This window comes from Ambystoma mexicanum, chromosome 8 (genome assembly GCF_040938575.1).
Source record: "Ambystoma mexicanum isolate Mex_15411 chromosome 8, UKY_AmexF1_1, whole genome shotgun sequence".
Classification (NCBI taxonomy): domain Eukaryota; kingdom Metazoa; phylum Chordata; class Amphibia; order Caudata; family Ambystomatidae; genus Ambystoma; species Ambystoma mexicanum.
In genome coordinates this window covers 1,056,113,299-1,056,139,205 of record NC_090929.1, presented here as the reverse complement: position 1 = coordinate 1,056,139,205, position 25,907 = coordinate 1,056,113,299, and the positions used below count along the sequence as shown (strand labels likewise).

Sequence of the window (25,907 nt, the reverse complement as noted above, 5' to 3'; positions counted from 1 at the left end):
TTCTCATAATAACTCAGTGTCACAATTCCACTGGAATATGCTTACATCTAGGATTGTATTTATACATTTAAAGGGTTGAAATGTTTCAGAGCATAACTTCACCTCTCTTGCAGACTACTTGGATTTCAGCTATTCAGTTATATGATTAGGAGAAAGAGTGGTCTCCAATCTATTTAAATTGATGCAGAGATATGCCCTCCAGAACTGAACACCATGCACATGTTGTAAGAGAAAGGATGCTACAATAATGCATTACTCAATTTGCGCTTCATGTTCATATTCTAAAATGCTCAGAACTGTATACTGAAAATACCATTAGAAGTCAATATAAAAAAAAAACATGGAAACAACATACCTTGTACAGTGAATCCTTGTTCTGCTGCAGCTTCACACCCAGCTCATTCCGCAGCTGTCCGGTAGTCTTCATGCCCACCCAACTCTCCTTCTCGCCCGTCGGTTTCAGGAGTGAGGTCACTGGGTTGTAAAACTTTGGCACAGAAACTGGGTACCAAGTACGAATGAACACAATATCTGAGCCACAGAAAAAGGAACATGGATGAGTACATCTTTGACCATGATAGCTAGTCACACTGTTCATTTATTGAAAATGTTCTTAAGATGCCCAGGGGCTCTACAGAAAGTGATTACAAGCGTCAGCAGATTCAACTTTTCAAAATTAAATCAAGCCAAGTGATTTGTACCGGACATGGCCATACTTTTTTCCTCTCTCTAATGTGCCTGTTGGAGGGCTTTGCTATCTTTTCATAAATACATTCAAGAAAACTGAAAGTAGTCTCTTGTAAGTGAAATACATTATATACAAATGTACACTAATTAAGTAGATGCGTTGGCTCCAGTGGCTATTCCAAAGACTGGCGACTACTGGTTCTAATCCAAGCTTCTCCGCTGACCCCAATGCTATTCTGTGAAAAAAATCATTTCACATATCTGTCAATTGTTAAAGTTAATACAGTTGGCTAACTGCTAGTACTGAGTGTTACATAGATCTATAGATAATCAAGCGACCATCAACAAAAAAAGTCAATGCCTTTTGTGCATTTTAAGATGTATTTTCCAATTATGGTGAACAGGAACAGCACTGATGTCTAGCCAAACCCAGTGAAGGTAGAGTAGCAAGGCTTGGACTTAGGAGGGTGCGAGAGTGCTATAGGGTTTCTAGGGTTACAATTAATCACACACAGCACTCCAAATAATTCCAGTTATACAGAAGAGTACAAAAATACACAATTTATTAGGCCTTTAAGATACAATATACGCAAATGAAAACTATAAGTATCATCACACAACTACTACCATATAGATATATGCATTCATCATTGGGGATTCTACTAATAGAACACCAACACTTTACCCTTAGAGCCAGTTCTGCAATAGTTAGTCAAGTTGGAAACAATACTGTAAATAATGGTGTGTGGTAAACAAGTGAAAATTAGAGAAACAGTGCATTTCAGTACCATTAAACATAGGTAAGTACATTAGGTAGACCAATTTACAGATCAACCTAGGGCAGGGTCCCTAGTAATTAAGACCAGCCCAATGGGAAATGGGGCCTATTACCCAAAAGCCACCAGTTTCTCAAGTTACACTGCTGAGGTGGGTTTACTATTAGATTGCAACAACAGCTACCCACAAAGCACCAGCTGCAGGCAACTGTTCCAAACAGTAAGTAAAGCTCACATAGGTTTCCCTCCCAGACCCACCACTAGAGACACAGCCCCGGGCAGATTCTTTACGAAGCCACCACAGATCTTAATCAGGCAAAGGAGAGATAGGGTGAGGACTTTATACTCATGCAAACCTATGGCGGGAGAGGGCAGGAATATGCATGCTAAACTCTCCCCCTCCCACTCTCCCCCCCACACAGGTTTCTTCAACAACCACTTCAGGGGTTCCTGAATCCACTGAGTCCACTTACTACTAGATTTTGTCTAATCGATGGAGTTTTCAGGGGCAGCGGGTGCAGAGGTAACTTTCGGCGTTGGGATTGTGTCCAGCTAGTCCACGGTCAATGGCTCTGGTTATACTGTTCTGAAGACTGGACACTTGCACAAAGAGGTCTCAGAAACACGGCACAAAAAGTGCTTTGTGCTGCAATAATATATTGCAGATGCCTTGAAAGTTGGGGGGAAAGCATGACTTCAAAAAGATGCAACAAAAAGGGCTGAAAAAGGTCCCCAACGGTAGAGTTAAAGAATGAGGGTGTGGAAAAAGTCCAGGCCAAAATGTTGGGGGTGAATTACACACAAGATGAGAATTCTACATAACAGTCCCCCATTGCTGATTTTTAGGAAAGAGATTCTTTTCCCTCCATAGTTTCCTATGGAACCCCATTCTTTTTGCTCCATGTTTGATACTGTTCTGACTTTTTGAAGGGAAGTAGAGCCTTCAGCTTCACTTCCCTTCCCTTGCATTTTGCTCACATGTTATGGGGAAACTGATAGGTCCTTCAGACTATAAGTACAGGGAAACATTGTTTTCATTTTGAATTCTTGTATTTTAAAATATCACACAGCATTTTACAATGCAGTGCAAGGGGGATACTTTGTAGCACCCTAGCTTGTTACTGTGAGAAACCTGAAGGTGTTTCCCTGACTAGTCCCCGGGGATCTGTCATCCAGGTGGCCAGGACATGGCCATCGCTATTGAATCCAGTTCCTGGGGGTGGACCAGTGCGGGAGGATCACCTGGATGGGGGGTCCTTGGGGAGTGGAAGTGGGACGTAGACGGGTGAGACGCAGTAGCCCCTTTCCTATGACACCTTTTTCCCTTCCTACCCCATAGGATACTTAGAATCCCCCTCCCCCTTTTTGGCATTTATATAGCGCTACAAACCCTCGGAATACGAGCGCTGATTATTACCCACAGTGTGTTAAATTAAGACTGACACAAGTGATCACAGTTCAAGGGCGTTCATTAAACTGTGTAAATGGGTTAGAAAAAAAACACCTAATCTAAACCTAACTCTAAGATGGGAGCAAGCTACGACCATCAAATAATAAGGCAGAATAGCACAGAATCCCTCTAAGCAGAGCAGCCTGCTGAAGATCTGAGAACGACTTGCTATGTGTCCCAGCATCCCTTCCTGTGTCTGGCCTGGTAAAGCCATGCTCCTCTGCCTGATCTCCGAAGACCCTAAACAGTGCTTCAGCCCTTGGACTAGCGGGACTAACTAGTCAATGCCTTCTCGAGAATCCAGCTCTTCAGAAGTGTCCCTAGACTGCTTGGTGGACTGGACAGCTCTCTCATGGGCTATCTCACCGGAAGCGTCACCGTTCTGCGAACGTGTCTGGAATTATGGTGGTGATCAGCTTGTGCCAAAAATAGTCTGCTCCCTGAATTCCAGCTTCCCACCTTCAAGGGAACCTGTCCTGAAGCAGAGGCTGTGACCGCAACTGGAAGGACACCTGTTGTCGCCTGCAAACAGTGATCGTTGCTGGAAGTCGCCTTCCTCCATTCAGTGAAGTGTCTGAAGGAGGCCTGCATCGTTGAATTCTGCATTTCTTCAAGGAGAGGGGATGAAGCTTGCATTACCAGCCGACCGGAAGCATCCCAGAACCCACAACTCATGCATAAGATTGAGCCCCCAGATGATCCACAAAGTCAGGGGGTAAGCAAGCTATGTGCCACCCCCGCCCATCCCATTCTCCCATAAAGTAACATTGGGAACAAGTCCCTTAGTCTTCCGTCTTCCACCCTCTCACCTAAACTCTGGTCATCAAACCCGGGCCAGGTATCCTGCCCCTGGGTTAGCCTTGGAACTGGAAGAAAGGAGAGCACTTACTATCCTGAGTACACTGTTGTAGAACCTTAGGAGTTTGAAACTAATTACCACCACAAGCCAATTTTATCCTTTTTACATGAATAACTCAACTGTGACTTTTGGGCACAAGGCACGTTTAGCTTAGGGTTTGGACTACCTATAATGTTAGAATGTTGAACTTGTGACAGATTTCCATCATGTTAACTGCATCTACAGTAGTTACTTCCTTTGCATTATAAGTAATTTTCTGATGTCCATTTAGTGAGTCTAATGATGATAGTATATTTTTATATTATAGAGTATTGTGTACTACCTGCTAATTTAATGTTTTACTGTGTTCTAAATGCCTTAAGTAAATAACTATTTGTATACAACCGAATAAGTGTGCTATTCTCTGTGGACTCAGAGGGCCCTTGACCCCACTGACACTTTCCTGAGATTAAGCCTCGACTGCTCTCCATTGCGACCTTCATTGGGTTTAGGCTAAACTCTCCGAGTTCTCTGCTCACCATAATTGGTGTGGCCTCCTAAAATCGGTTCACCAGGCAATATTCTAGATATCCATCTTAACAGCATGTTTCTGCTCTGACAAGCCTGTTGTCTAAGTAGGGATAAATGTGGATTTCCCTTTGTTCTGAAGTGCACTGCTATGAGAGCCATCAGTTTCTTAAATACTCTGGGTGTGACATTCAGACCGAAGGGGAGCACTGGGGACTGAAGGGAAATCCTGAGCAATTGCTTGTGCGCAGCATAGATGGGTACATGTAGATATGCGTCCTTCAGATCCACTGCGCACAACCAATCTCACCATTTCAGAGCATTCCGAATAGCATAATCATAATTTCTAGGGGAGGGAGAGATTTAGGTAGGAAAGATCAAATACTGTCTGCAGGCTTGCCTGGTTCTTCTTGGGTACAGTAAACAGGGGAGAGTAGAACCTGCGCCTTCTTTCCAGAGGGATAGTGTCCTCCATTGTTCTGATCTAAAAAATTTTGGCAATCTCCTGAAAGAGAATGTCTGATTTTAGTTGAATCAGCGGGAGAGAAGGCCCGGGGAGGTTTATTGGGGGTGGAGGGAATGGGTAACCAGTAACCCCAGTTGACTACAGAGAGGGTCTAGGAATCCTCTGAGATGTACACCAGCTGTGTTGGAAGTTCAGAATTCTGCCTCCCAAAGGGTGAGGAGTAGATCCGGACATATACATAACTGTTTCTTCATATCTGTAGAAGATGTTGAAGCGGCAGAGAAGAATCCTCTATTAGAGGTTCTCTGCAGTTTTCTTCTTTGAGAGCTAGGCGACCGGTCAGGCTGCCCACCCTTTCTCTCATGGTAAGGTCTTGTTTTTAAAATCACAGCGTTGTTGCCTGTATGCTTGAAAAGGCGTTTGGGGGCTTTTAATCAAAACCATGAGCGACATGGTTTAATTGTGGAGGTGGTCTTTTGTTCAATTCATAGTCCATTGAGAAGTGAAACAAATCATTCCCCTCAAAAGGCAAGCCTAGAATGTTTTCCTGAACATCCTTATTAAAATGGGTAGCCCTCGCCCAAGCTCTCTGTCTTAAGTCGACACCAATACTTATGGCCCTAGCTGCTGTATCAATGTGATTCACTGTGGTTTCTTGTAAATCTTGAGCTATCCGTTTAGCCTCGACTAGTCTGAACTTAAAAACCACTATTTTATCCTGAGGCAAATATGGTTGATCATCCTTGATATCCAGCCATAAATGGTAATTGGCTGCTGCTAGAAGAGCATCAGAGTTTACCTGGTGTAAATGGAGAGCCACATTGGCATACATGTTCTTGCCATAGGCAGCCAACACGTTTAACTCCTTAGAGAGGGAACCAGAACTTTGGTTGCCCAACGAAGTAGACTGAGCAGACTTTGAAAACACGTCACTGAGAAGACTGTGGGTTAGATGACAGGCTTGGGGAGTACAACTCTCTGCAACAAGCTTGAATCCTCTTTCTGGTAGATTCTTCCAAAAGGACTTGGCCTTGGCTAAAACATCCTTCTGTATAGGAATCCCAGACTGGTCTGTCTTGCTGAGAGACAAAATGTCCAAAAGAACACAGGCTTTGCATCAGAATTTTCCAGTACTGGGAAACCTAGGCAGTCTTGAAATCCTACCATTCTGGGCCTTTACAGCTAAATAAGCCTCTTCCTCGTCCCTCATCAATAGTGTCCCTCTATGTCCAAGCCCCCTCTACCGGGTCCTGAGGCAACAGTACTGATCCTGGAATGGGATGAGCCGGTTGTAGCGGCTCTGAGGTAGATGTAATAGGGGCCGGAACGCTTGGTGAACCAGAAGTTCTATGGACTGTCGGAAGTGTCATAGGGGGGCCCTGTCGGCGCAGATGGATTATGTGGTGTAGGTATGGTCTGATGTACTACCTCACTATCAGATTCTTTAACTATAGGGTCAGAGAGCATATTCCTTTGACATTTCTCAAAGAACCTATCCGCTCAGGAAGCAGGGTGTTGGAGTCCAAGAGGATGAAGCTGACAGCGTCAGATAAGTCGTTGCCCGACAGGAGGCGGCGCCCCAAATCTGAGGGATAAGGAATATATGGGGTAAGATGTCAACCAAGTTGATACTTGCGATCATTCGGCCTTCAGAAGATCCACCTCAATGACTGTGGGAGAAAGCAGAATGTGAGACAATACTATGGCAATGGAAGGCACAGATTCCGGGGCGAAACCTCTGAAATCTCCTATGCTGAATGGGATTCCAAAATTGAGGAATCTTTGCGTCTGTCCTGGTCCTTGGCAGCAATTTTAAAGTAAGTCTTTTGCTGTCCCTTTAACAGCGTCACACTCTTAGAAGATTGTAAAATTGCCTCACAGGTCGTGCGGGTTCTGAAAAGGGGAGCTAGAGACACAGTCTTGCTCATGGCGGAGCCCTTTTTCTCTCAAGACCCTATGCGGGTCCTGACAGTAGACCCCAGTGAAAACAGGAAAGCTCTGGTAGATAGAGGACCCTCAGCCCCGGTAGACTTTCGACAACGAGTACTCTTTGTTTCTACCGGTAACTGCCCGAGAGGCCTTGGTGGCTGATCCGATCAAAGTTCCTGGGTGTACCTCAGTGTTTAAACTGGTATAAGTTGACCTGGCCTTGGAGCAGACACCAGTGATGCAGTGGCTAACCGCTGCAGGACTTGTGTCCCTCCTACTTGTGTGGGGTGCCGGACTTACCTGGTATCTCGAAGCCGGTGATGTCACAAACTCGTTTAGGTGACCATGACGCGACAAACGGTCTGTATCCACCGGGTCAATCTTCTACGAAAGATCCGGGGCGACACCGCTTCATAGGTGGAGTAGGCTCCCACCTGTGGGCAGGGCCTAAGCAATCCAGGCAGCGCACATGGAAATCAGCCTCCATGTAATGCCTGCCACAGGAAAACCTTGAACACCATTCATAAGAAACCGACTGATGTTGCCTTGAGGTGAAAAAGATGAAATTGAAAGAAACAAATTGTCTAAGGGAAACAGTTGCGCAGAAAACAACGTGCATGCACCGTGCAAAGCGTCTAGTCCTGCTGACTCTGACAAAAGGACTGACGGGTGTTGCAGTTAGGTGCCGTCAGCAGGGCAAGCTACGCCCACGCTGCTGCACCTCCCCGTTAGGAAATATTTTCATAGAAATGGTAAATCTTCCTGATCTGGGTCAACCCCAGAACTTTTTGCTTTTATGCCTCTGAGTAGGAACCTTTTTCCACACTCGCAGAATCTTTACTCTTTTTATGGGTGTCATTCTTTGACTCTCCATAGTGGCTTTTTAAAGTTATCCTCTTGAACAACTTTTTGGAAATAAGTGCCTGTTGTTGCCGAGTTGCCCTAGGGGCTCCCCTTTTAACTTTCTGTGGCTAAACTATGAGAGAACTACAGTCCCCAAGGGTAGAAAGGATCTCTGATCCCCTTTACATTTTATTTTGTGAAACCAGCACACCGCGCTTATGTGGAGTGCTGGGGAGATGAAATGTATCCCCTTTCACACTAAAACTAACAATTCTGTTACAGGGACAAGCCTACCTTCAGTGGCTGGTGGCAGTGATAACTTGTATTAATTTGGCGCACCTTTCCCACGGGCTGAGCTCCCAGCTGCAGTAAAGGCACCTAGGGGTGTTCATTTTACTAAAATGGCCCCAGTCTTCTTTTTTCGCCATTTTAGTGTTTCTTGTCCTTTCTTGTTCCTTCCCCTGACATCCAGGGCAGGAAATTCCTTTTTGTGATTTTCATCTTCAGCAGGAGTCCCCTGCACTCCCCGCCCAGGCTCCAATCTGTCTGTGAAGGTAGGAAGCAAGGGAGGAGTCCAAAACTCTGCAGTCCTTTGTCTTCCTCCTTGCCTGAATGGGCACACATTCCAGTGGGGGGTGGGGGAGAGGGGTGTGGCTGTCCTGATTGGACAACCAGACTGCCCCTTGTTGTAAAATGCAGGGAGAGAATGCAGAGCGTTTGCTGTAGTTCCTATTAAATACTGCATTTCTGGAAGCTGAAGACCAGTCGACCTCTGGAACCGAAAAGGATGATGAAGGAAAAGCGGCAGAAATGATTTCCAGCGACCGGAGAGCCTGCTGTGTAACCAGAGCCTGCTGTAACCCTTCCTTCCAATCGACCTGGGGACTCCAAATAGGAGACCCTGACCCAGGACCTGGTAAGACCCATCAATAATCAAGACGACCTGCATTTTGAGCCATCCGCCGCGTTGCTGCGTCCTTGCGGGGCTGCAATATCCCAATACCCTGGGACCTCGAGCCATCGTCAGTGAACGGTCTTCCGAATCTCGCAAGTCCCACTGCTAGAAACCTGCAGGGGTCTCTTCTGTGAAGACCCTGGGCCCTCTTCTAACTCTAAAGTACTCACCTGTTTGCCCAGTCTTCCTAAGGAACTCTGACTTTTGCAACTTGAGAACCTATTCTGACACTGTTGGTCACTAGTCCCTAGTGACCCACCTTCTGCTTCTGAGAACGCTCATGCTCCAAGAACCAGGGAAAGACTTTAAGTGAATGGGCTTTTTGCCTAGAAAAGAAAATAAGTGTTTAAAGGTTACTTACTTGTAAAGAGTTGGGTGGTAACTGTAACTCTAAGAGTGAACAGTTACAAGTTCTTACTTACCTTGGATGTGTGAGGCACTATTCTCAAAAGTGTGGTTAACACATTTTCTTCCTTAGAAACTGTTTTGCCATTCTAATAGAAAGTAGATGTGAAGGTATATTACTCTCCTGTGATTAGGTTGTGCCTCTTCCCAAACGTAATGTGTTGGTTTCACCAGATTATTCTTGCAGGATAATTGTATGAGTGTCCCCCAACTGGGTCTTGCTTCCCCTGACTTGCTGCTAACCTTTTCAGAAGAAGTCTGTATTTGGTTGTTGCCAACCTAGAATAACCGAGTCATTCAGTAAAGTGTAACATTAGGGTGTACTTTCCCTGTGATATCTAACACAGAGTATGTGGTTCCAACTGTCCCTTATAAGGTATACATCAGTTACTTGTATAGATGGGAAAGATCTAACCTGGATTCCTTGTGAGATTGAAAAAGTAGATGGGTTTTACTTAACTTGAGTTAGCTGTGTGCCATCCAAAAATAAGTTACAAGAGTTACTGCTTATCACTGATCCCAAAAGCACCTGTAATTGAATATTACATCCTTAGATTTTACTCACCTAGTATAACTGTATGTTATCACAAAAGTAGTTATAGGATTTTACTGCATAAGTGTTACACTATTCACAAAAGTATTTTGTCCAGTTGACTATGCGATTTGTACTCAGAGTCACTGTACAACTGTTAGGGTCTACTGCCCTTGCATTACTGAATGTAATTGTGAAAGTAACCATTGGTGTTTACTCCCCAAGAATAGGTGTGACCTATACTGAATGTGTATGAAAAGGTTTGACTTCCCTAGAACTACTGTTTGGTGTTCCAAATAAGGTTTATGCTTTGGTCTGTGCACCTTCAAGCATAGTGTTGTGTTTTGATAATTGTGATTACATATACTGTGTAATAGTACTTATTTACCCCTTGGATGAGCTAGAATATTTACACACAGTCAATTTAGCCCACATAACTGTAGAAGAGAACGAAACTCTAGAACGAGACATCACGGAGGACGAAATCAGGGCTGCAATCAAATTTCCTACCTACCCTTAAATCGCTGGTCCGGATGGTTATGTAGCAGAATTCTATAAAACCCACAAGGAATTATTGATTTCAAACTTAACCACCCCTTTTAACCAAATAGGTAGCGACAGTGCCATTACAAGATCAATGGAGGAGGTGAAAGTCGTCCTTATCCACAAGAAGGATAAAGACCCGACCGAATGAGGAATCGGCTGGGGGGCCAGAGGCAAAGGCTGCGCCGGCAGAGGAGCCCGAGGTGCTGGAAGCATTGGAGGGAGCACGTCCCCGATGGCGTCCCCGAGGATAACCCCCATCCGAGCAGACTTCATGAGCCCGAGTAACCTCTCAAAGAACCTGTCCTCACAGGGTGGAGGGGAGGTAGGGGGTATTGATGGGGTAGGGGGAGGCTGCGGGAGCAGCTGCATGCCCTGCCCATACAGACGCAGAGGGAATCTGCCCTGCGCAAATGAGGGATAGGCTGTAGACCACGTATCTGGTTGAGGCCAGTCCCACCTTGACACTCGTTCCTCCACAAATTCCTGGAAGGGCGGACGGGTGCCGATGTCTGGCACGGCGGCCATTTTGTCGAGCTGCCTGCGTCATGTTGCTCGGCTCGCTGGGCCCAGCCTCCTCCAAGACTCTTGAGTGTGGATCACGAGGCCTACCCTGGTCCTTGGGCCTAGACCCCGGTAGGTGTGACACCCTCGGCCCGGACACCGGAAGAGCCACGTTTAGGCACCCCTCGGACGTATTTCTGGTACAAGGGCGTGGCCCCTCGGACATAATGCCGGTACAAGGGTGTAGCCCCTTGGGTGAAGACCCGGTACAAGAACCTTCCGGTCCCTCAGCACTGACACCGGGAGGATCCGAGGATCCCTCGGCCCGAAGGCCGGTAGCTGAAGCAGCCTCTGTGCACGTGCCGGTGCGAGAACCTGAACGGTCCCTCCCGCGCAGGCAAGTCTTTGGAAATGAGTCTCCCTTGCGGGGTGCGATGGATAGTAGATGCCCTACCTTGGGCCTGGATCAAAGTTTGCCCAAGTCCTTGAGGTCCTCTGGAGGAGACTTCTGGAAGGGCTCTCTCCATCTGTCTAGTCTGTTCTTCAGAGACCTCAATGACAGGGCGTTGCATGCTGTACAAGCTTGCCAACCGTGGTCTGGGCCAAGGCAACGTAGGCAGAGGGTATGGGGGTCTGAATTTAGCAAGAGCCCGTCGCAGGATGCACACCTGCTGAACCCTGTGGAAGTCGACATGCGCCAGGGAGGAGCGTGACGCCCGAGGATCGAGTACCTTCATGATAAAATACAAAAAAGACAGAAGTATCCGCACATGGAAATACATGGCCAAAGCCAAACCCAGGAACGCTGGTGAAATCGGCCCGTTCCTGTAGATGCGGAAAAGGGGACGGAGGTGTGGCGGGACAGTCAGGGCAGCGCATGCTCCAAGGGCTGCACCCCGGCGCGCCTCTAAATTTAAATGAGCAGAGAGAAGGGAGATACTAGGCATCCCCTTGGCACTCCACATAGGGTGGTGTGTGTCAATCTCTCAGAATATAATGTTTTAGGAGAGATACTAAGTATCTAAGAACTGTAGTTACCCTAGGATAAAGAAAAACATCTCAAAGGAGAACCCAAAGGGTTTCCAGCAACACTGCCCATAAGGAGCTGTGTGCTTCAAATGTAAAATACAGATGCCTTAAAGAGATATGGAGGAAGGTAGACTCCATAGGACAGGTGAGTTCCGAAAGACAGAGCCCATAAGAACGAATGAGTGGAAAATAGCTCCGCTCATTCAGGATTAAAGAAAAAGATCCAGAGGTCCACCAAAACGGACTAGGGGTCTCACTAGGAGAGAGGATGAAGCATAAACATGATAAATCTCCCCAAAAGCACCCACCCTTCCTCCCCTCTTGGAGTTGAAGGTACGTAGACAAAGCATACATATTTCATATATCATCTGTACTTTTCTGAATACTCACACATGCTTCATGTCAGAAACAAGATAATCTGAGGGACCTAGAAGCGTGAAGGATCATAGGTACAGTACACGTCACAGTAGGGATAGTATTACAAACACGCGCAGTCGACGTCCCTTCTTGAACTTTGAAAATAAACTGTGCAGTACTCGCAGTTACCACCTGATGTCAGTCTATGCAAAGCACGTGAATCTAAGCAGATACAAGCATCAGAAATACGATTACGGTAAGTAATGTATGCCTTCTGAAGCTTGTGAATCTGCTTAGAATCACATGCTTTGCATAGCTTAGCAAGCAGTACTTGGAGAAGGTGGTGGGTTTGAAGGTACAGCGGCAAAAAGATGTTTTAACTCTGCTTGACCCACATGTGTGCCACCTTTTGAATGTGTATCTAGACAGTGTTGTGTGAGAAGGTGTGAACTGAACTCCAAGTAGCAGCTTTGCAAAAAGGCAGCTAAGGGTACGTTTGCAATGAAAGCTAGAGTTGCTCTTGCGCCCAGAGGTCAATGTCCTCTGGGCTTGAAAGGTAAAGATTTCTTGGAAAGAGTCACATAGTTGGATGCATCCGACAATCCATTTAGAGAGTCAATTTAGAGATAGGGTCACCTTCTCTCCCTGGGGAGACACAAAAAAAAACAGTCTGTTTTTCTGAGTGGTTTTGTCTTTTGTAGGTAATGCATGGCTGATCTTCTGACATCTAATGTATGGAGGCTCTTCTCTGCTGAATTGTTTGGATTTTGGAAGAAAGCTGGAAGTCCTATGGATTGATTGACATGGAATTTAGAGATAAATGTAGGTGAAAAACATGGATGTGTACGTAACACTACTTGGTCTTTGTGAATAATGACAAAAGGATCTTAGAGAGCATGTAGCTCACTTATTCCCCCCTATTGATGTAGTTTAGTTTAGTTTATTATTTGTATAGCGCCGCCTGGCCCTGGGGCATCCAGGCGCTTGCGATGAATACAACAAGACTAATACAACAGTAATGTATAGACCGATTTACATATTTACAAATTTACAGTCTTGGTGCATGCTAGTAAGGTAGGGCTAGGCAGTTTACGTTTCTTTGGATAGAAGCCATGTTTTGGTGTTGTGTCTAAATCTGTGAAAGGACGGTTCTGATCTCAGCCTGAGTGGAAGTGAATTCCAAAGTTTGGAGGCAAGCACGGGGAAGCTGGAGCCACCTGCTTTTTGGAGCTTAAATCTTGGGATATTTAAGCAGTGTGTTTGAGCTGATCTGGTAGGGCGCGATGGGGTGCGGTGAGTGAGGTTGTCAGATAGGTATCTGGGTGCTTGGTTAGCTAGGCATTTGTGTGCGAGTGAGATGGTTTTATATTCAATTCTTTGTGGTATGGATAGCCAATGGCAGGAACGTCTGGCGTCCGAAATGTGTTCATGTTTGGGTATGTTCAGGGCTGCTTGCAAGGCGTTGTTTTGTATGACTTGTAGTTTGTTAATGTTTTTCTGACTGGTGCCCAAGTATAAAGCATTGCAGTAGTGGACTTTGGAGAGGACTAGCGCTCTGGCTAAGGTGGTGCAGTTGGATGGTGAGAGGTAAGGTCTGCTGGCATTGATGAGCTTACAGGTGTAAGCAGTGGCGGATGAGATGGAATTGATCTGTCTTGTCAGTGTGAGGGAGGAGTCGAGGTAGATTCCTAGGGTTTTGACGCTGTTAGAGACGATGATGTTATTGCCGTCTATAGTGAATGCCTGATAGAGTTTGTCGAGTTTATTAAGTCTGGGTTGGGAACCTAGGAGAAGAAGCTCGGTCTTGTCGTCATTGAGGCATAGGCCATGCTTGGCCATCCATTCTTGGATAATGGAGTAGATGTTGAGAGCAGTGAGGTCGGTGGAGTGGTCGCCTGTTAAAGGGATCAGTGTTTGGGTGTCATCTGCGTAGTTGGTGTAGATGACACCCAGGCGATCCAATATGTCAAAGAGGGGTTTCGTGAACACATTGTATAGAGTGGGGGAGACGCAGGAGCCCTGGGGGACACCACAAGTGACTGGGGCTGGGTTGGCAGAGGCTGTGGGTGCGAAGACTCTCATGGATCTGTTGTTAAGGAAGGATTGGATCCATGCGTTGGCATTATCTGAGAATTTGTCTGCTGAGGATAGATGTTTGCAGAGGATGTCGTGGTTGACCAGGTCGAAGACGGCCAATAAGTCAAGAAGGAGAAGGAGGGCCAGTTTGCCATTGTCTTTAATGTTGTCCATCTGTGTCGTAAGGTCAATCAGGGTGGTCTCAGTGCCGTGTTTGGGGCAGAATCCTGATTGTCTGAGTCCTAGTAAGTTATTTTTCTCAAGGTGGTTCTGTATCTGGAGACAGGCAGCTCTGTCAAGGATTTTTAGTAGGAAGGGTACAGTCGTAATGGGTCTGTAGTTGGTGGGGACATTTGGGTCAAGGGTGGGCTTCTTAAGTAAAGGAAGAACCCAGGAGTCCTTGAGGTTGTTGAGCACTACGTTGGATGTGAAAGATGAGTTGATGAGGGAAGTGATGAAGGGAGCAAGTTGTTTGGCTGCATCTTTAATGACTGGGGCCGGGCAAGTGTCACCTTGGCATTTGGACGGTTTAAGAGAGTAGATTATTTCTTCAACCTCTTTGATGGTTATGGTGGAAAACTCAAAGAGGTTGTCATCATTTTGGGGGGTGGTGTGGGTGTATGTAGAGGGGGTGATGTTATCAGTGAGGGTGAGGCTTTCTTTCTTTGTCAGGATTTTGGCTTGTAGCGTGGCAATTTTGCCTAGGAGTGCTTCATGAATGTTCGTGCACCAGTGGATGTCTTTGATACAAGTGTCTGGAATGGGGGAGGGTGATTCGAGTTCTCTCAGGATATTGAAGAGCTCTTTGGTATTGGATTTGGCGTTGCAGATTCTTTCATTGTACATGTTTTTTTTAGACTGGATGATGGCTGACTTATAGATGTTCGAGGCCAGTGCGTAAGATGTCTTATTAATAGTGGATGGTGACTGTTTCCATGCTAATTCAGCTTGTCTTTTGGATTTGCAGAGTGTTTTTAGTTCGGGGGTGAACCAAGAATTGAGGTGTGCGCGTGGTTTGGCTTTCCGAAGCTTGAGTGGTGCTATGGTGTTTATGGCCTTAAGGATGGTTGTGTTGTATAACTCTACTAGTTCAGTAGGGTTGGTCATGGTGGGTGAGAAGTTGATGATGGGTTGGAGTAACGGGAGGAGTTTCTCTACTGTGATATTTTTGTTGTTTCTTGTGAGTGTGGGTGGGGCATTGGGGGAAGGCCCTGGTGTTTGAATGCCTTTGTTGATGGTGAAGGTAATGAGGTGGTGATCGGTCCAAGCGCATGGAGTGTTGGAAAGGATGGTAGTGTTGCAGTTGAGGTCAGCTATCCAGTCAAGGATGCGGCCTTTGTTGTGTGTGGGTTGTGCGATATGGTGGGTGAGTCCTAATTCTGAAATGGTGTTGGCGACAGTGCTAGCTTTGTCATCTTCCTCATCATTGAGACCTAGATTAAAGTCTCCTAGGATGAGTAGTCGAGAGTTAGGTTTGATATTGTTAGAGAGTAAAAGGGCTATGTCGTCATTAAAGGGTAGTATAGGGCCTGGCGGTCTGTAAATGAGGTGGATGGCGATTGTGCTTGTGTGCGTTGTGGATAGTTTGAGGGTGAGTAGTTCTGCTGATGGCAGGGATTGGTTTTGTATGTGTCTTATGTTGATGGAGCTTTTTGCAATAATGGCTACTCCACCACCTTTAGCTGTTTGTCTGTCTGCACGGTAGATGGTATAGTCATTGGGTATAGCAAGTGATAGAGAGGGGCCAGACGCTGGGTGGAGCCAGGTCTCTGTAATAGCTATGAACTCGGGATCATTGATGGAGATAATGTTGGCTATGTCTAGGGCATGGGCGACTACAGATCTTGCATTGATGAGTGCACCTTTGATGGTTTCGGTGGTGGTGCATGGTTTTTTGATGTGGGTGCGGGGGGAGGGTGATATCTGGTCTGTCGGAGGTATAGGGCGTGTGCAGGGAGGGGCAGATTTGGTTAAGGTTATATTTTGTTTGTTGCCTAGATTGAGGAAGGACGCGGGTGTGTGTGTTCTGGATCTGAGTCGGGTGAGTCTCGACGAGCCTGAGCAGGGATAGGATTTGCTGGTAGTGAGGTTTGTGATGGTGGACGGGGCGATGGGTGTAGTTTGTGATGCTTTTTGGGGGCTGGAGGTGTCTGCTATGCGGTGAGAGTCGATGGAGGAATGTATGCTTGAAGGGGTTGATGTTGGGTAGGAAGGGGGTGGGGCAGGGTATGGGATAATGTCTGGGGCAGGCTAGTCTGCTGAGGCCATTGGGGTGTGAGCGAAAGTGTAGCCCTGTACAAGGGATGTCATGGGGGACCAGGCAGAATGGGAACATAATGAGGAAGGTCCAGGTTATCATATCTGATTTAGAGGGTACTGGCGCACAAAATCATCAGAGAAAAGCTAGTACACAATGCTAATGCACAATGGTGCTGCAGTGGGGGTACTAACGCAGAGAATCAGAGAAATGCTAATACACAATGTTAATGCACAGTGGTGCTGCAGTGAGGGTACTAACGCAGAGCATCAGAGAAATGCTAATACACAGTGCTAATACACAGTACTAATACACAGTACTAATACACAGTGCTAATACACAGTGGTGCTATGTTGTACAATCAGGTATGTGGCTGGGTTAGTAGTTGGTACGCAAGATGCTAGAGCATGGTATAAGCAAATCAACATGCTAGATATTACTTTTAATGTGGGGGATACACTTGTAGAGCGTTGTTCTGCGGTGGTGGTGTTGGCGAAGGTGGCTGGTGGAAATTAGTGCTGGGAGGTAGAGGGCAGAGTAAGGCAAGTGCCTGTATGTATGAATTGAAGAGGGAGTATGCGCATGTGATAGGATGATACATTACATTTGAGCAATTAGAGTCATAGTAATGTGATCAGCTGACCAACTATGGTGAATCAAAGAAGTGTCCTCGGGTGCGCTGGTTTGCAAAGTTCCAGGGATATGGTAATGGCTAATGAGGCTTGCCCGCTATTCAGCAGAGATTAGTGGCCAAGGCCTCTGAAGCCTCCGCATAGGCTCCAGACAGGAAGTGCCCCTTGTGGAGGAGCTCCTTAGGGAGGAAGCCGGCGTTCGCCTGCCGACACGTGGTAGGCCCTGATGAGCAGGGGCTGGCCCAATGGGATCAGCTGGGTCGAGTCAGGTGGTCGCAGAGAGGGTGCCTGCGGCCATCTTTGGCTACAAGGAAAGCAGACTAATAAGTGAGATGCTTAAGACTGGCTTTATGCCTCGTCTCGAAGGGGGCTCCCTTGAGCTATGCGAGACAATATTCAATTCCCGGCCGGGAGTTGGATTTGAAATTGGTGGGTACTGGCACTTTCCAGCATGATACCCAACTTTGTGTAAAGTTGTTTAAGCTGAGAGTGCTGCTAGGTGTACTCGTATAGAGTTTAAGGCTAACCCCAAATTCAAAAACGCACAGTAAATATTGTACAATGTGGGAAGGTGAAATGTCAATAGGGTTGACTTTGCGTGTCTTGCACCAAAAGACAAAGTGCTTCCATTTTGTTGAAATAGCAGTGTCTTGTGTTTGCTTTACGTACTTCTTTTAAAATGTCCTTACATCTTTGGTCTAGATTTAAATGTCCAAATTCTATGACCTCAGGAGCCAAAGCTGCCTAGTTCAGCGTTTGAGGGCATTGATGGAGTGCTGTCTCCCGATTTTGTGACATGTTGTTAAGGGCATGGTAGCTTGATTGGTGGACAAAGGCATTTTCAACATGTGTGAAAACCACGCCTGACATGCCCACATAATGGGCTATCAGAATCATGTGGACATGTTCTTGATGTAACTTGTGGACTTATCCCATTGAAAAGTGGGTTGAGGGAAAAGCGTAAACAAGTTTCCCTAGCCACTTCAACAGTGCATTCCCCTTAGACTGTTTATGGGGGTACCTAGATGTGAAGTCTTGGCATTGTGTGTTCTCTTGTGTTGCAAAGCGATCTAGGTCTTGATGTCCCCAATGTTAGGACAGTTTTTCTGAAGTCCAACTAAGGGCTTAAAAAAACCATTCAACTGAGGTAGTACAAGACTCGACTCATAGTATAAGGCTGCACCACCTGAGTATATGGTAGTGTAGACAGAGCAGCAAGGCTTATTTTAGGAGCGAGCGAGGGCTGTATAATCAGTACAATGACATAGTACACATATGGTCCAAAGATGCACTGACGCACTAGGTAATGTAAAAATAAAGGGTTTATTTAAATACAAGCAGACCAAGGTAATGCTTGAGTAAATAAGTACGATCACATATCTAAACCCACTATAAAAACACAACACTATGCTTTAAAGTACACAGACCAAAGCACTGACCCTATTTAGAAAAACAGCAGTATTTCTAGGTAGGTCAGACCTTTAGTTACTTTGAGATTACTTTCAGTAATTCAAGGGTACTAGACCCTAGCAGATGTACCGTGACGCTCAGCAAGGAATCACATAGTAATTCAACTGGACAATGTACTTCTCAGAATAGTGGAACACGTATTCATTAATTTATTTACTTTACTGTGATGTAGTTTGATACAAACATTTCACACAGAACAAATCATCATATAAATATCATTAGAAAATGCCATTATGACTTGGAATCATCTGATGAGTTGTCAGTAGATGTACTAAACAGAGCTGCAGAAGTTGCCCTTGATCAGTAAGCAGTTCATCTACTGATTTCCAAAATCAATGCAATTTTCCTCGATAAAATAGTGTAATATATTGTACATGCCTCGTTCTTCCCACTAATAAAGAGGTCCCATTCATCCTTTCGGCATCGGTTAAACCCATGGCTAGCTGTGTGGTGTGTCTCAAAGTCAGCAACGCTTAAACGAACAAAGGATATTTTACAGTCTCAAGAATGCCTGCCCCACACAATCTACATTCCCTGTTTTCCCTCTGAATTCTATGGCATGCATCCTCTCCCTGGTCCGGACAGTGTTACATTTTTGTTTTATGTAGTCCCAGGTGAGTGAGTTGCCTATAAAGTGTTGAATATATAGTGGGTAGGTATCTGATCTTGAATGAGCATAAGAAATTCAAGTGCAAGATTCTTGGTAGCTAAATTAACCATGGACTGTTCACGACTCACTACCTCAATGTGGCTTTTAGTGATTCCTGAAAATGCTTAGAGACACGGCCAGAGTGTGACCACTTAGTTCTAGACAGTGATCGGCAAAAGTGTTAATTTTGGCCAGATTACTATGTGGCATTAGTGATATTCTAGTGGATATCACTTTTTCCGTCAGCTCATTAGAGTCTGGGTAGGAGCATTTGCAAGTTTACATGCTGTAACCAGACAACTGAATTGAATTTTAAGGTCAATAGGCAGTGAATTGAATTCCAGGTGTATCATGGCAATGGCAGTGCTTTGAGGAAGTCTCAAAACTTCGATTGACCTTAGTAAGATTTTGTACGGCCCACAGCTCTGCTACTTATTGAATGATGGACACCTATTCCAGGAACAGTAAAAACCTACAACTCTGGTTCAGGATAACAGTTATTCTAGGGGACCTGGACCTTTTAGTGTAATTAACAATTGCACTTACTTTTTAACTCTGTGAAACACAGTGCAAGGTAAGAGAATGTATTACACTATTTGGATGGCTCAAGGCAGACCAAGGTTAGCTACACCTAAGAACACTTTTTAAGAATGGCACGCAGTTGTTCTAGGCAGGTAAAACCTAATTGTTAGGGAGAATTCTCAGAAATATGCTACTTCCTCTCTACCTTTCAGACCCCCCAGCTCTTTTGCTGAACTTTGGGACTTTTTACTTTTAATTCCATTTGTTTTCTGTGTTTCTTTTGGTTTTGGAGTCTGACAAACTCCATAGGCATCTTTCTGCATTGTGTCACACAGCACCTTCAGTGCAGTGAAACAGTGAAGTATTTCAGATTTCCCAAGGTTTTGATACCTTTCTCTTGGATCAACTGTTTCCAAGAGCAGTGAAGTGAAATTAACTTTACTTGCATTGTAACTTTCTAGACCCAGCACACACTATCTAACAATAGGGTTCTGGAGAGGTTACTTAGTATCCCCTTTTTCTAGTTTCTCATTTAACAATTTTATGCTACCCTTCACACGGTTTATGGTCTGTCCATCTAAAACTTTCCAAAGAAAGTTTCTGCATCAAAGGCATTTAAAAATAAAAATGTTGGGGGCCCCCGTCGCCAACCCTTTGTTTTTCACCCTTAAACATCCATCCCACCACATATATTTTCAATGGAAAAGGTTTTGTTGGAAACCTTTTCAATGGAAACACTAGATACCCCTTTACACAATTAATGGCTGGTGGCAGTGGTTTACTTTTTAGTACCGTGATGTGTTTTCACTGCGGGCTGTGTTCGCAGCGGCAGTGAAGCACCCATGGGGGCCATTTTTGTGAAAATGGCCCTGGTCGTCTTTTTTCACCATTTCTTGTTTAGGTCCTTCTTGAGATTTACTCTGTGCGCCAAACCAGGTTTGGTCCCTTTGTTCACTTTGTCTTTAGCGGGCTTCACAAGTGAAACCCGCCTCTGGAGCCAGTGTGTCTGGTGGGGCAGAAAGTGAGGGAGGTGCCCGAAACTCCCTGTGCTTAGTCTCCCAGGAGACAGGAATGCACTCTTAGGTGATTGGCCGGCTGGCTGGCTGTCTGGCAAGGACAGCCGCCCTGCTCGGTGACTGACAGCTAGACTGGAATGAATGGGAGAAACCTGCATAAAAGGCAAGGCTTTTTGGTTTGGAAGGCAGAGTCGACCACTGGACGAAGGAATCCGAAGAAGAACTTGGGAGAGACGTCTGCTGCAACTCCTGGACCGTTGGTTTGCCAGGTGAACCTGCTGCTCTGCTGAAGCTCCGAATTCGCCTCGACTAGAGAAGCCCTGCATGGACGACTTCTCCCCTTGAGTTGGTTGGACCAATCAACTCCAAAGTAAGCCACCTGGACATCCTCTCGGAGCTGGCTGAATTTCCACTGCAGTCACTACTGGAACCAAATAGCCAGGGAGAGGAACACCAGATCATGAGCATTGCTTTTAAGCTGGCCAAAGCTCCAGGAAGATCCTCCGTAGTCCCAGGAAGCAAGACTGACCGAGCCTGAGCCACCTCAACAGAGAGCTGGACCCCAGAAGCAAGGAAAGCCCAACTCGACAGCCAAGAACCACGGTGTTGCCATTTGTGGTAGACTGGAGCAGCTGAAACACTGAAGTGCCACTTGTTTGAAGATTGCAGTCGTCGTCGGTGACCGTCCCATTGTGCTGCAGGAGTCCCCAGAAGTCCTCCTTCCAGTTATCTGGAAAGAGTGGCTCAACAATCCAAGCTCCACTAGTACCACTCCCAGTTGTGGGGGTACCATTAGAGAAGGTAGGGATCGACATAGTTGGTCCCCTTACCCCCGAAACGTCCTCAGGCAATAGGTTTATCCTGGTACTGGTCGACCATGCTACCAGATATCCTGAGGCCATCCCATTTAAGACTGACTGCCAAGTCAGTTGCAAAAGCTTTACTTGGCATATTTACTAGGGTTGGCTTCCCTAAAGAAATTGTGTCTGATAGGGGCAACAACTCTATGTCAAAGTATATGCAGGCCATGTGGAAGGACTGTAGTGTCACCTATACGTTTTCCTCCGCATATCACCCACAAACCAATGGTCTAGTTGAAAGGTTTAACAGAACCTTAAAAAGCATGATTGGGGCTCTGGAAGAACTCCAAAGAAGAAAATGGGATCTTCTGTAACGATGCTTACCGTTTGCCTACAGAGAGGTACCACAGGAGGATGTTGGCTTCAGCCCCTTCAAGCTTCTGTTTGGTCACTCTGTGAGGGGACCCTTGGCCAGAGTCAAGGAGGGATGGGAGATGCCCACTCCCCCATTACTACCAACGTAGTAGACTGTGTGCTAGGGCTCAGAAAAAGGACGGTACTCCTGATGGGTCTGGCTACTGAGAAACTGAAGGCAGGGCAAGCACTGGTGAAACATTGGTATGACCAGAAAGCTTCCCTCATCAGCAAGTCCTGATCATGAATCCTATAAGACCTAGAGCTTTAGAGGAAAAATGGTCAGGCCCTTACACAGTGTTGGAGTCACTGGGTGGGGTCAACTATTTAGTGGACCTTTGAAGGGCTGGTCAGGCTCCAAAAGTGTTCCATGTAAATAGGCAAAGCTTTCATCCCAAGAGTTGAAATTGCTGCACTGCTGCTGGCTTCAGATGTTGAAGAGGAGCCATAACCTCTCCCTGGCCTGTTCCAGGGCAATCCTTCAGACAGTTCCATTGAGGGTGTTCAAGTGGCCCCTCACCCGACTGCTGATCAACAAGCAGAGGTGAAAGCAATTTTCCCCCTTGTACTCACAGTCTCCTGGTTTGTCAACTTGGTGCAAACATGACATTGACACAGGAGACAGTGTACCTACCAAAAGTAGGGTATACAGGATGTCAGACAAAGTAAGGTCTTACAAGACAGAGGTCAACAAATGTTGGCTCTTGGGGTGATTGAACCCTCTAGTAGTCCTTGGTCCAGCCGTGTGGTTTTGGTTCCAAAGGCAGGTATCTCACAGTTGAGGTTCTGTGTGGATTACAGGGCACCTTAGGATTGTGCTGCAGGCTCTTCAGAAGGTCCACATGACAATAAAGGCTAGTAACTGTCAGATTGGACAAGGCTCAGTGGTCTACCTTGGACATGAAGAAGGTGAAGGGAGGATACAGCCTCTATCCAGCAAAGTACAAGACTGGCCTATCCCCATTACTCAGACCCAGCTGAGAGCCTTTTTCGGACTCACTGGGTACTACAGGTATTTCATGGCAAACTATGGCACCATAGCTGCCCCTCTGACTGCTCTCACCACTCCTAAGAAACCCAAGAAGGTAACGTGGTCTGAAGAGTGTGGGAAGGCCCTTCAATGGCTAAAAAGACTCCTTGTGCCAGGGCCCCTGTTCTCAGGGCCCTGGATTACCAACGGCCTTTTATTGTGCAGACAGATGCCGCTGACACTGCGATAGGAGCTGTACTATCACAAGTAGATGAGAAGGGTAAGGAACACCCTATTGACTTCATTAGTCGCCAGCTCAAGGACAGAGAGCTCAGATGTTCCACAGTAGAGAATGAAAGTTTCTCTGTTGTGTGGGCCCTAAGGAAGCCGAGGCCCTACCTCTATGGGACCCACTTCACTGTGCTAACTGACCATAAGCCCCTAAAGTGGTTAATAAACATGAAGGGAGAGAATACAAAGTTGCTCAGGTGGTCCATAAGTCTGCAAGGCTTTGACATCACTATTCAGCATAGGCCAGGTGTCCAACATAGCAATGCTGATGGGTTGTCCAGAATGTTTAACCGACCTGAACATGAGACTCATCCAGGGGTGGATGAATTCCCCCTGTCCTTGGTCTGGGAGGGGCGAGTGTTAGGAAAGATTCCCATTTATGTGTAATTTTCCATCCAGTTGTGTACCCCCCAACTTTTTGCTGCTGTTTAACACCATAGTCTGACTTTACCAGCAGAGCCCAGCCTTCTGCTGCACTCCTATGGGCTTTTCGCTCACTTTTAATGGGGAAAATGACCTGCCCTTAAGACAGTCGGTACTGGGAGACTGTTTCCCTTAGTCTTTTCTAATGTTGCAACTTTTCTGCAACATGCAACGGGAGAAGTGCAGATGTGCCTTGGACAGGGATGGTGGCAGCTTATTTCGTATATTTTTTAACCGTTACCTGCCAGGTAAACCGCGATTATCGAGTTTGGCACAAATAGGTGGGCTGGCTCCAAAATGGCCATGCCACAAGGTTCTTTGTCCTGTCCTTTGGCCAGCTTGCCCCTTCACCTTCCTCAGGTCGAGCCGACCCGGGTCAGTCCTTATTTGGGCATGCATTTTCCCGCAAGGCGCTCAGCTTTCACAGGCTTCTGCATGTCTTGTGTGCGCACCCCCAGGATGTAGGCTGAACTGTCTAGCTACAATCCACATCCTGGGTGCCAGAGTCTCTGGTGTGCTCTGAATGCCTGGAACCTCCGTGGTCCGCGATTGGTCCACGTATGGTGTGCTGTATGTGAGCAGATCTTCCATTGGGTCATTTTGGCGCAAAGGAGATTCTGGATAACAGAAGGCCCAAAACACCCATACCATGTCGATCTCTGGAGTTCTCACTGAACTAAGGATAGGATCCAAGTATCCTGAAACTAAGAAGCCGAGTCGAGGAACCGCTGGTGACCCGCTGGAAGGTTTGGCACTCAGCCTGCTGTCTTCCCGTGGGTGCCCTCTGCATCCGGTTGTCCTCGAAGGTCTGCGAAGATGCTTCGACCCATTGGAATAGTGGGACCAACTATTCTCGGCACCTTCATCAAACCTTGCAAGTAAGCCTTCTTGCAAGTGTCCCTGGGCCAACCAGTCAGCTGACCAGCTTACGCAGACCCTTTGCCCAGATACCGCTGCTGTTTTGAGGAGGCCCTCGAAACTTGGTATATCGCTAGCTGTGTTCACGGCACCTTCACACCGAATTTCGTACACTTGGCGTTCCCAGGTCTGAAGTGAGATGAGTGTGCCAGAACCCGAGTATACGCGGTTACCGTGTCGCCCAGCCATGGTGACGAACTTTGCAGGCGCGCTGCATTTGTGCCCCTCTTGCCCCTGAAGCCTGCTGCAGTGAAACTGGTCTGGATCCATCCACCAGGAGCGTAGAAATTGCCACTGTCCCGTTTGGAAATCATTGTTGTATCTTCGTCGCTGAAAGCTGCAGAGCCGGCAAAATGCTGTACTTGAACCTGCAACCGAAGTGGACTCGACTGCCGAAGTTTGGTCCAGAGTGCGCCAGGGGTCGGTGAGTAATCGCAACCCTAACCGGTGGCCCCTAGCACCTACATCCATTTTTACGCATGAGTGGCCCCTGGGGGCCCCTTTCCTTTCCACAGCTAGTGCGAACTAGCAAACTACTCCCAACTCTTGGAATAGACTCTACCCTCAAGTGGAGACCCTCCTCGAATAGTGGGAACCTATTCTTCATCGCCTGACCCACCTTCCCGAGTTGCTACAGACCACTTGAAGAGACGCCATTTTGCCCATTTGAACTACCGCGTGTGCTGGCATTGCATGTACATTTGAGCATTAGGCTCCACTCTTCTTAGGGATTGGACTGCCTCTTAGTTAGGAGTGTGTTGGATGCAGAAGGGACTAAAGACTATTTGCACTGCCCGTTTCCTTCCCTTTTTAGGCTGTGGACCCATTTCGTGCATTAACACTTTAGACCCCAATGGTCTTGTATGCATGTATTTAGGTAGGATTGTGTTGGCTTAATAGTATTACTGTGATTTGATTTGTGTGTTGAAACTCAAAGGCCTTGAAATAAAGGTACATGGATTTTTAATATATCTACACCTGACTGGGAGTAATTTGTAAGTGTCCTTTACTCTGTGTGCTCATTGTGGTCTTTCAGTCACCCTCACCCCTCCTGAGACCTAGTCTTGACCGCCGCCAAGCTATCTTGATCGGTCTGGCTTGTCCAGAAGGTTACCCTGTTCCAAGAAACTAGGCTGGCCTGAACCTCTGCCCACAATGTTAACCAACCACCTCTGCCCCCACCCCCCCACAGGCAATCCCTCCCTTCTGTACTCCCCCACAGGCAAACCCTCCCTTCTGTACTCCTCCTGGAGTATTCCTCAAACTTCCTGGTCAATGTAAATCCAATAGCTTAAGTCTTTGCGGGCACCATTGTAAAGTCGCCTTTCAAGAAGGTGAGTGTCTCACCCCAGTCCACTGCAAATTGTTGCAAGTTATTTGCGGCAGACGTAGCCCATTCCAACGCCACCAGTATACCCATTTCTCGGTTTACATTCTAGGAAGGATTTAATCCCATTCCCCACAAACATATCCCAAATCTTCCTGCATCCCGCTATCTTCCACAGGTCAAAGGCCCCAGTCTCCCTCCCCGGATGGAACTCCTTGTTATCGCATATTGGGGTGAACGGTGATGGGTATGTCGTGAATCCCTTTTCTTTAAGGAGACTACTGAATAACAGTTGATCAT

General features: G+C 46.5%; 1 protein-coding gene across 1 annotated transcript in view; it reads right to left on the bottom strand.

Moving 5' to 3' along the window:
* BMS1 (BMS1 ribosome biogenesis factor) overlaps positions 1-25,907 on the bottom strand; it is a 798,176-nt gene that overhangs the window by 68,801 nt on the left and 703,468 nt on the right. Inside the window, exon 21 of the mRNA XM_069611034.1 lies at positions 356-531. Coding sequence (XP_069467135.1) covers positions 356-531 — 176 coding nt within the window. The remainder of the gene's footprint in view (positions 1-355; positions 532-25,907) is intronic.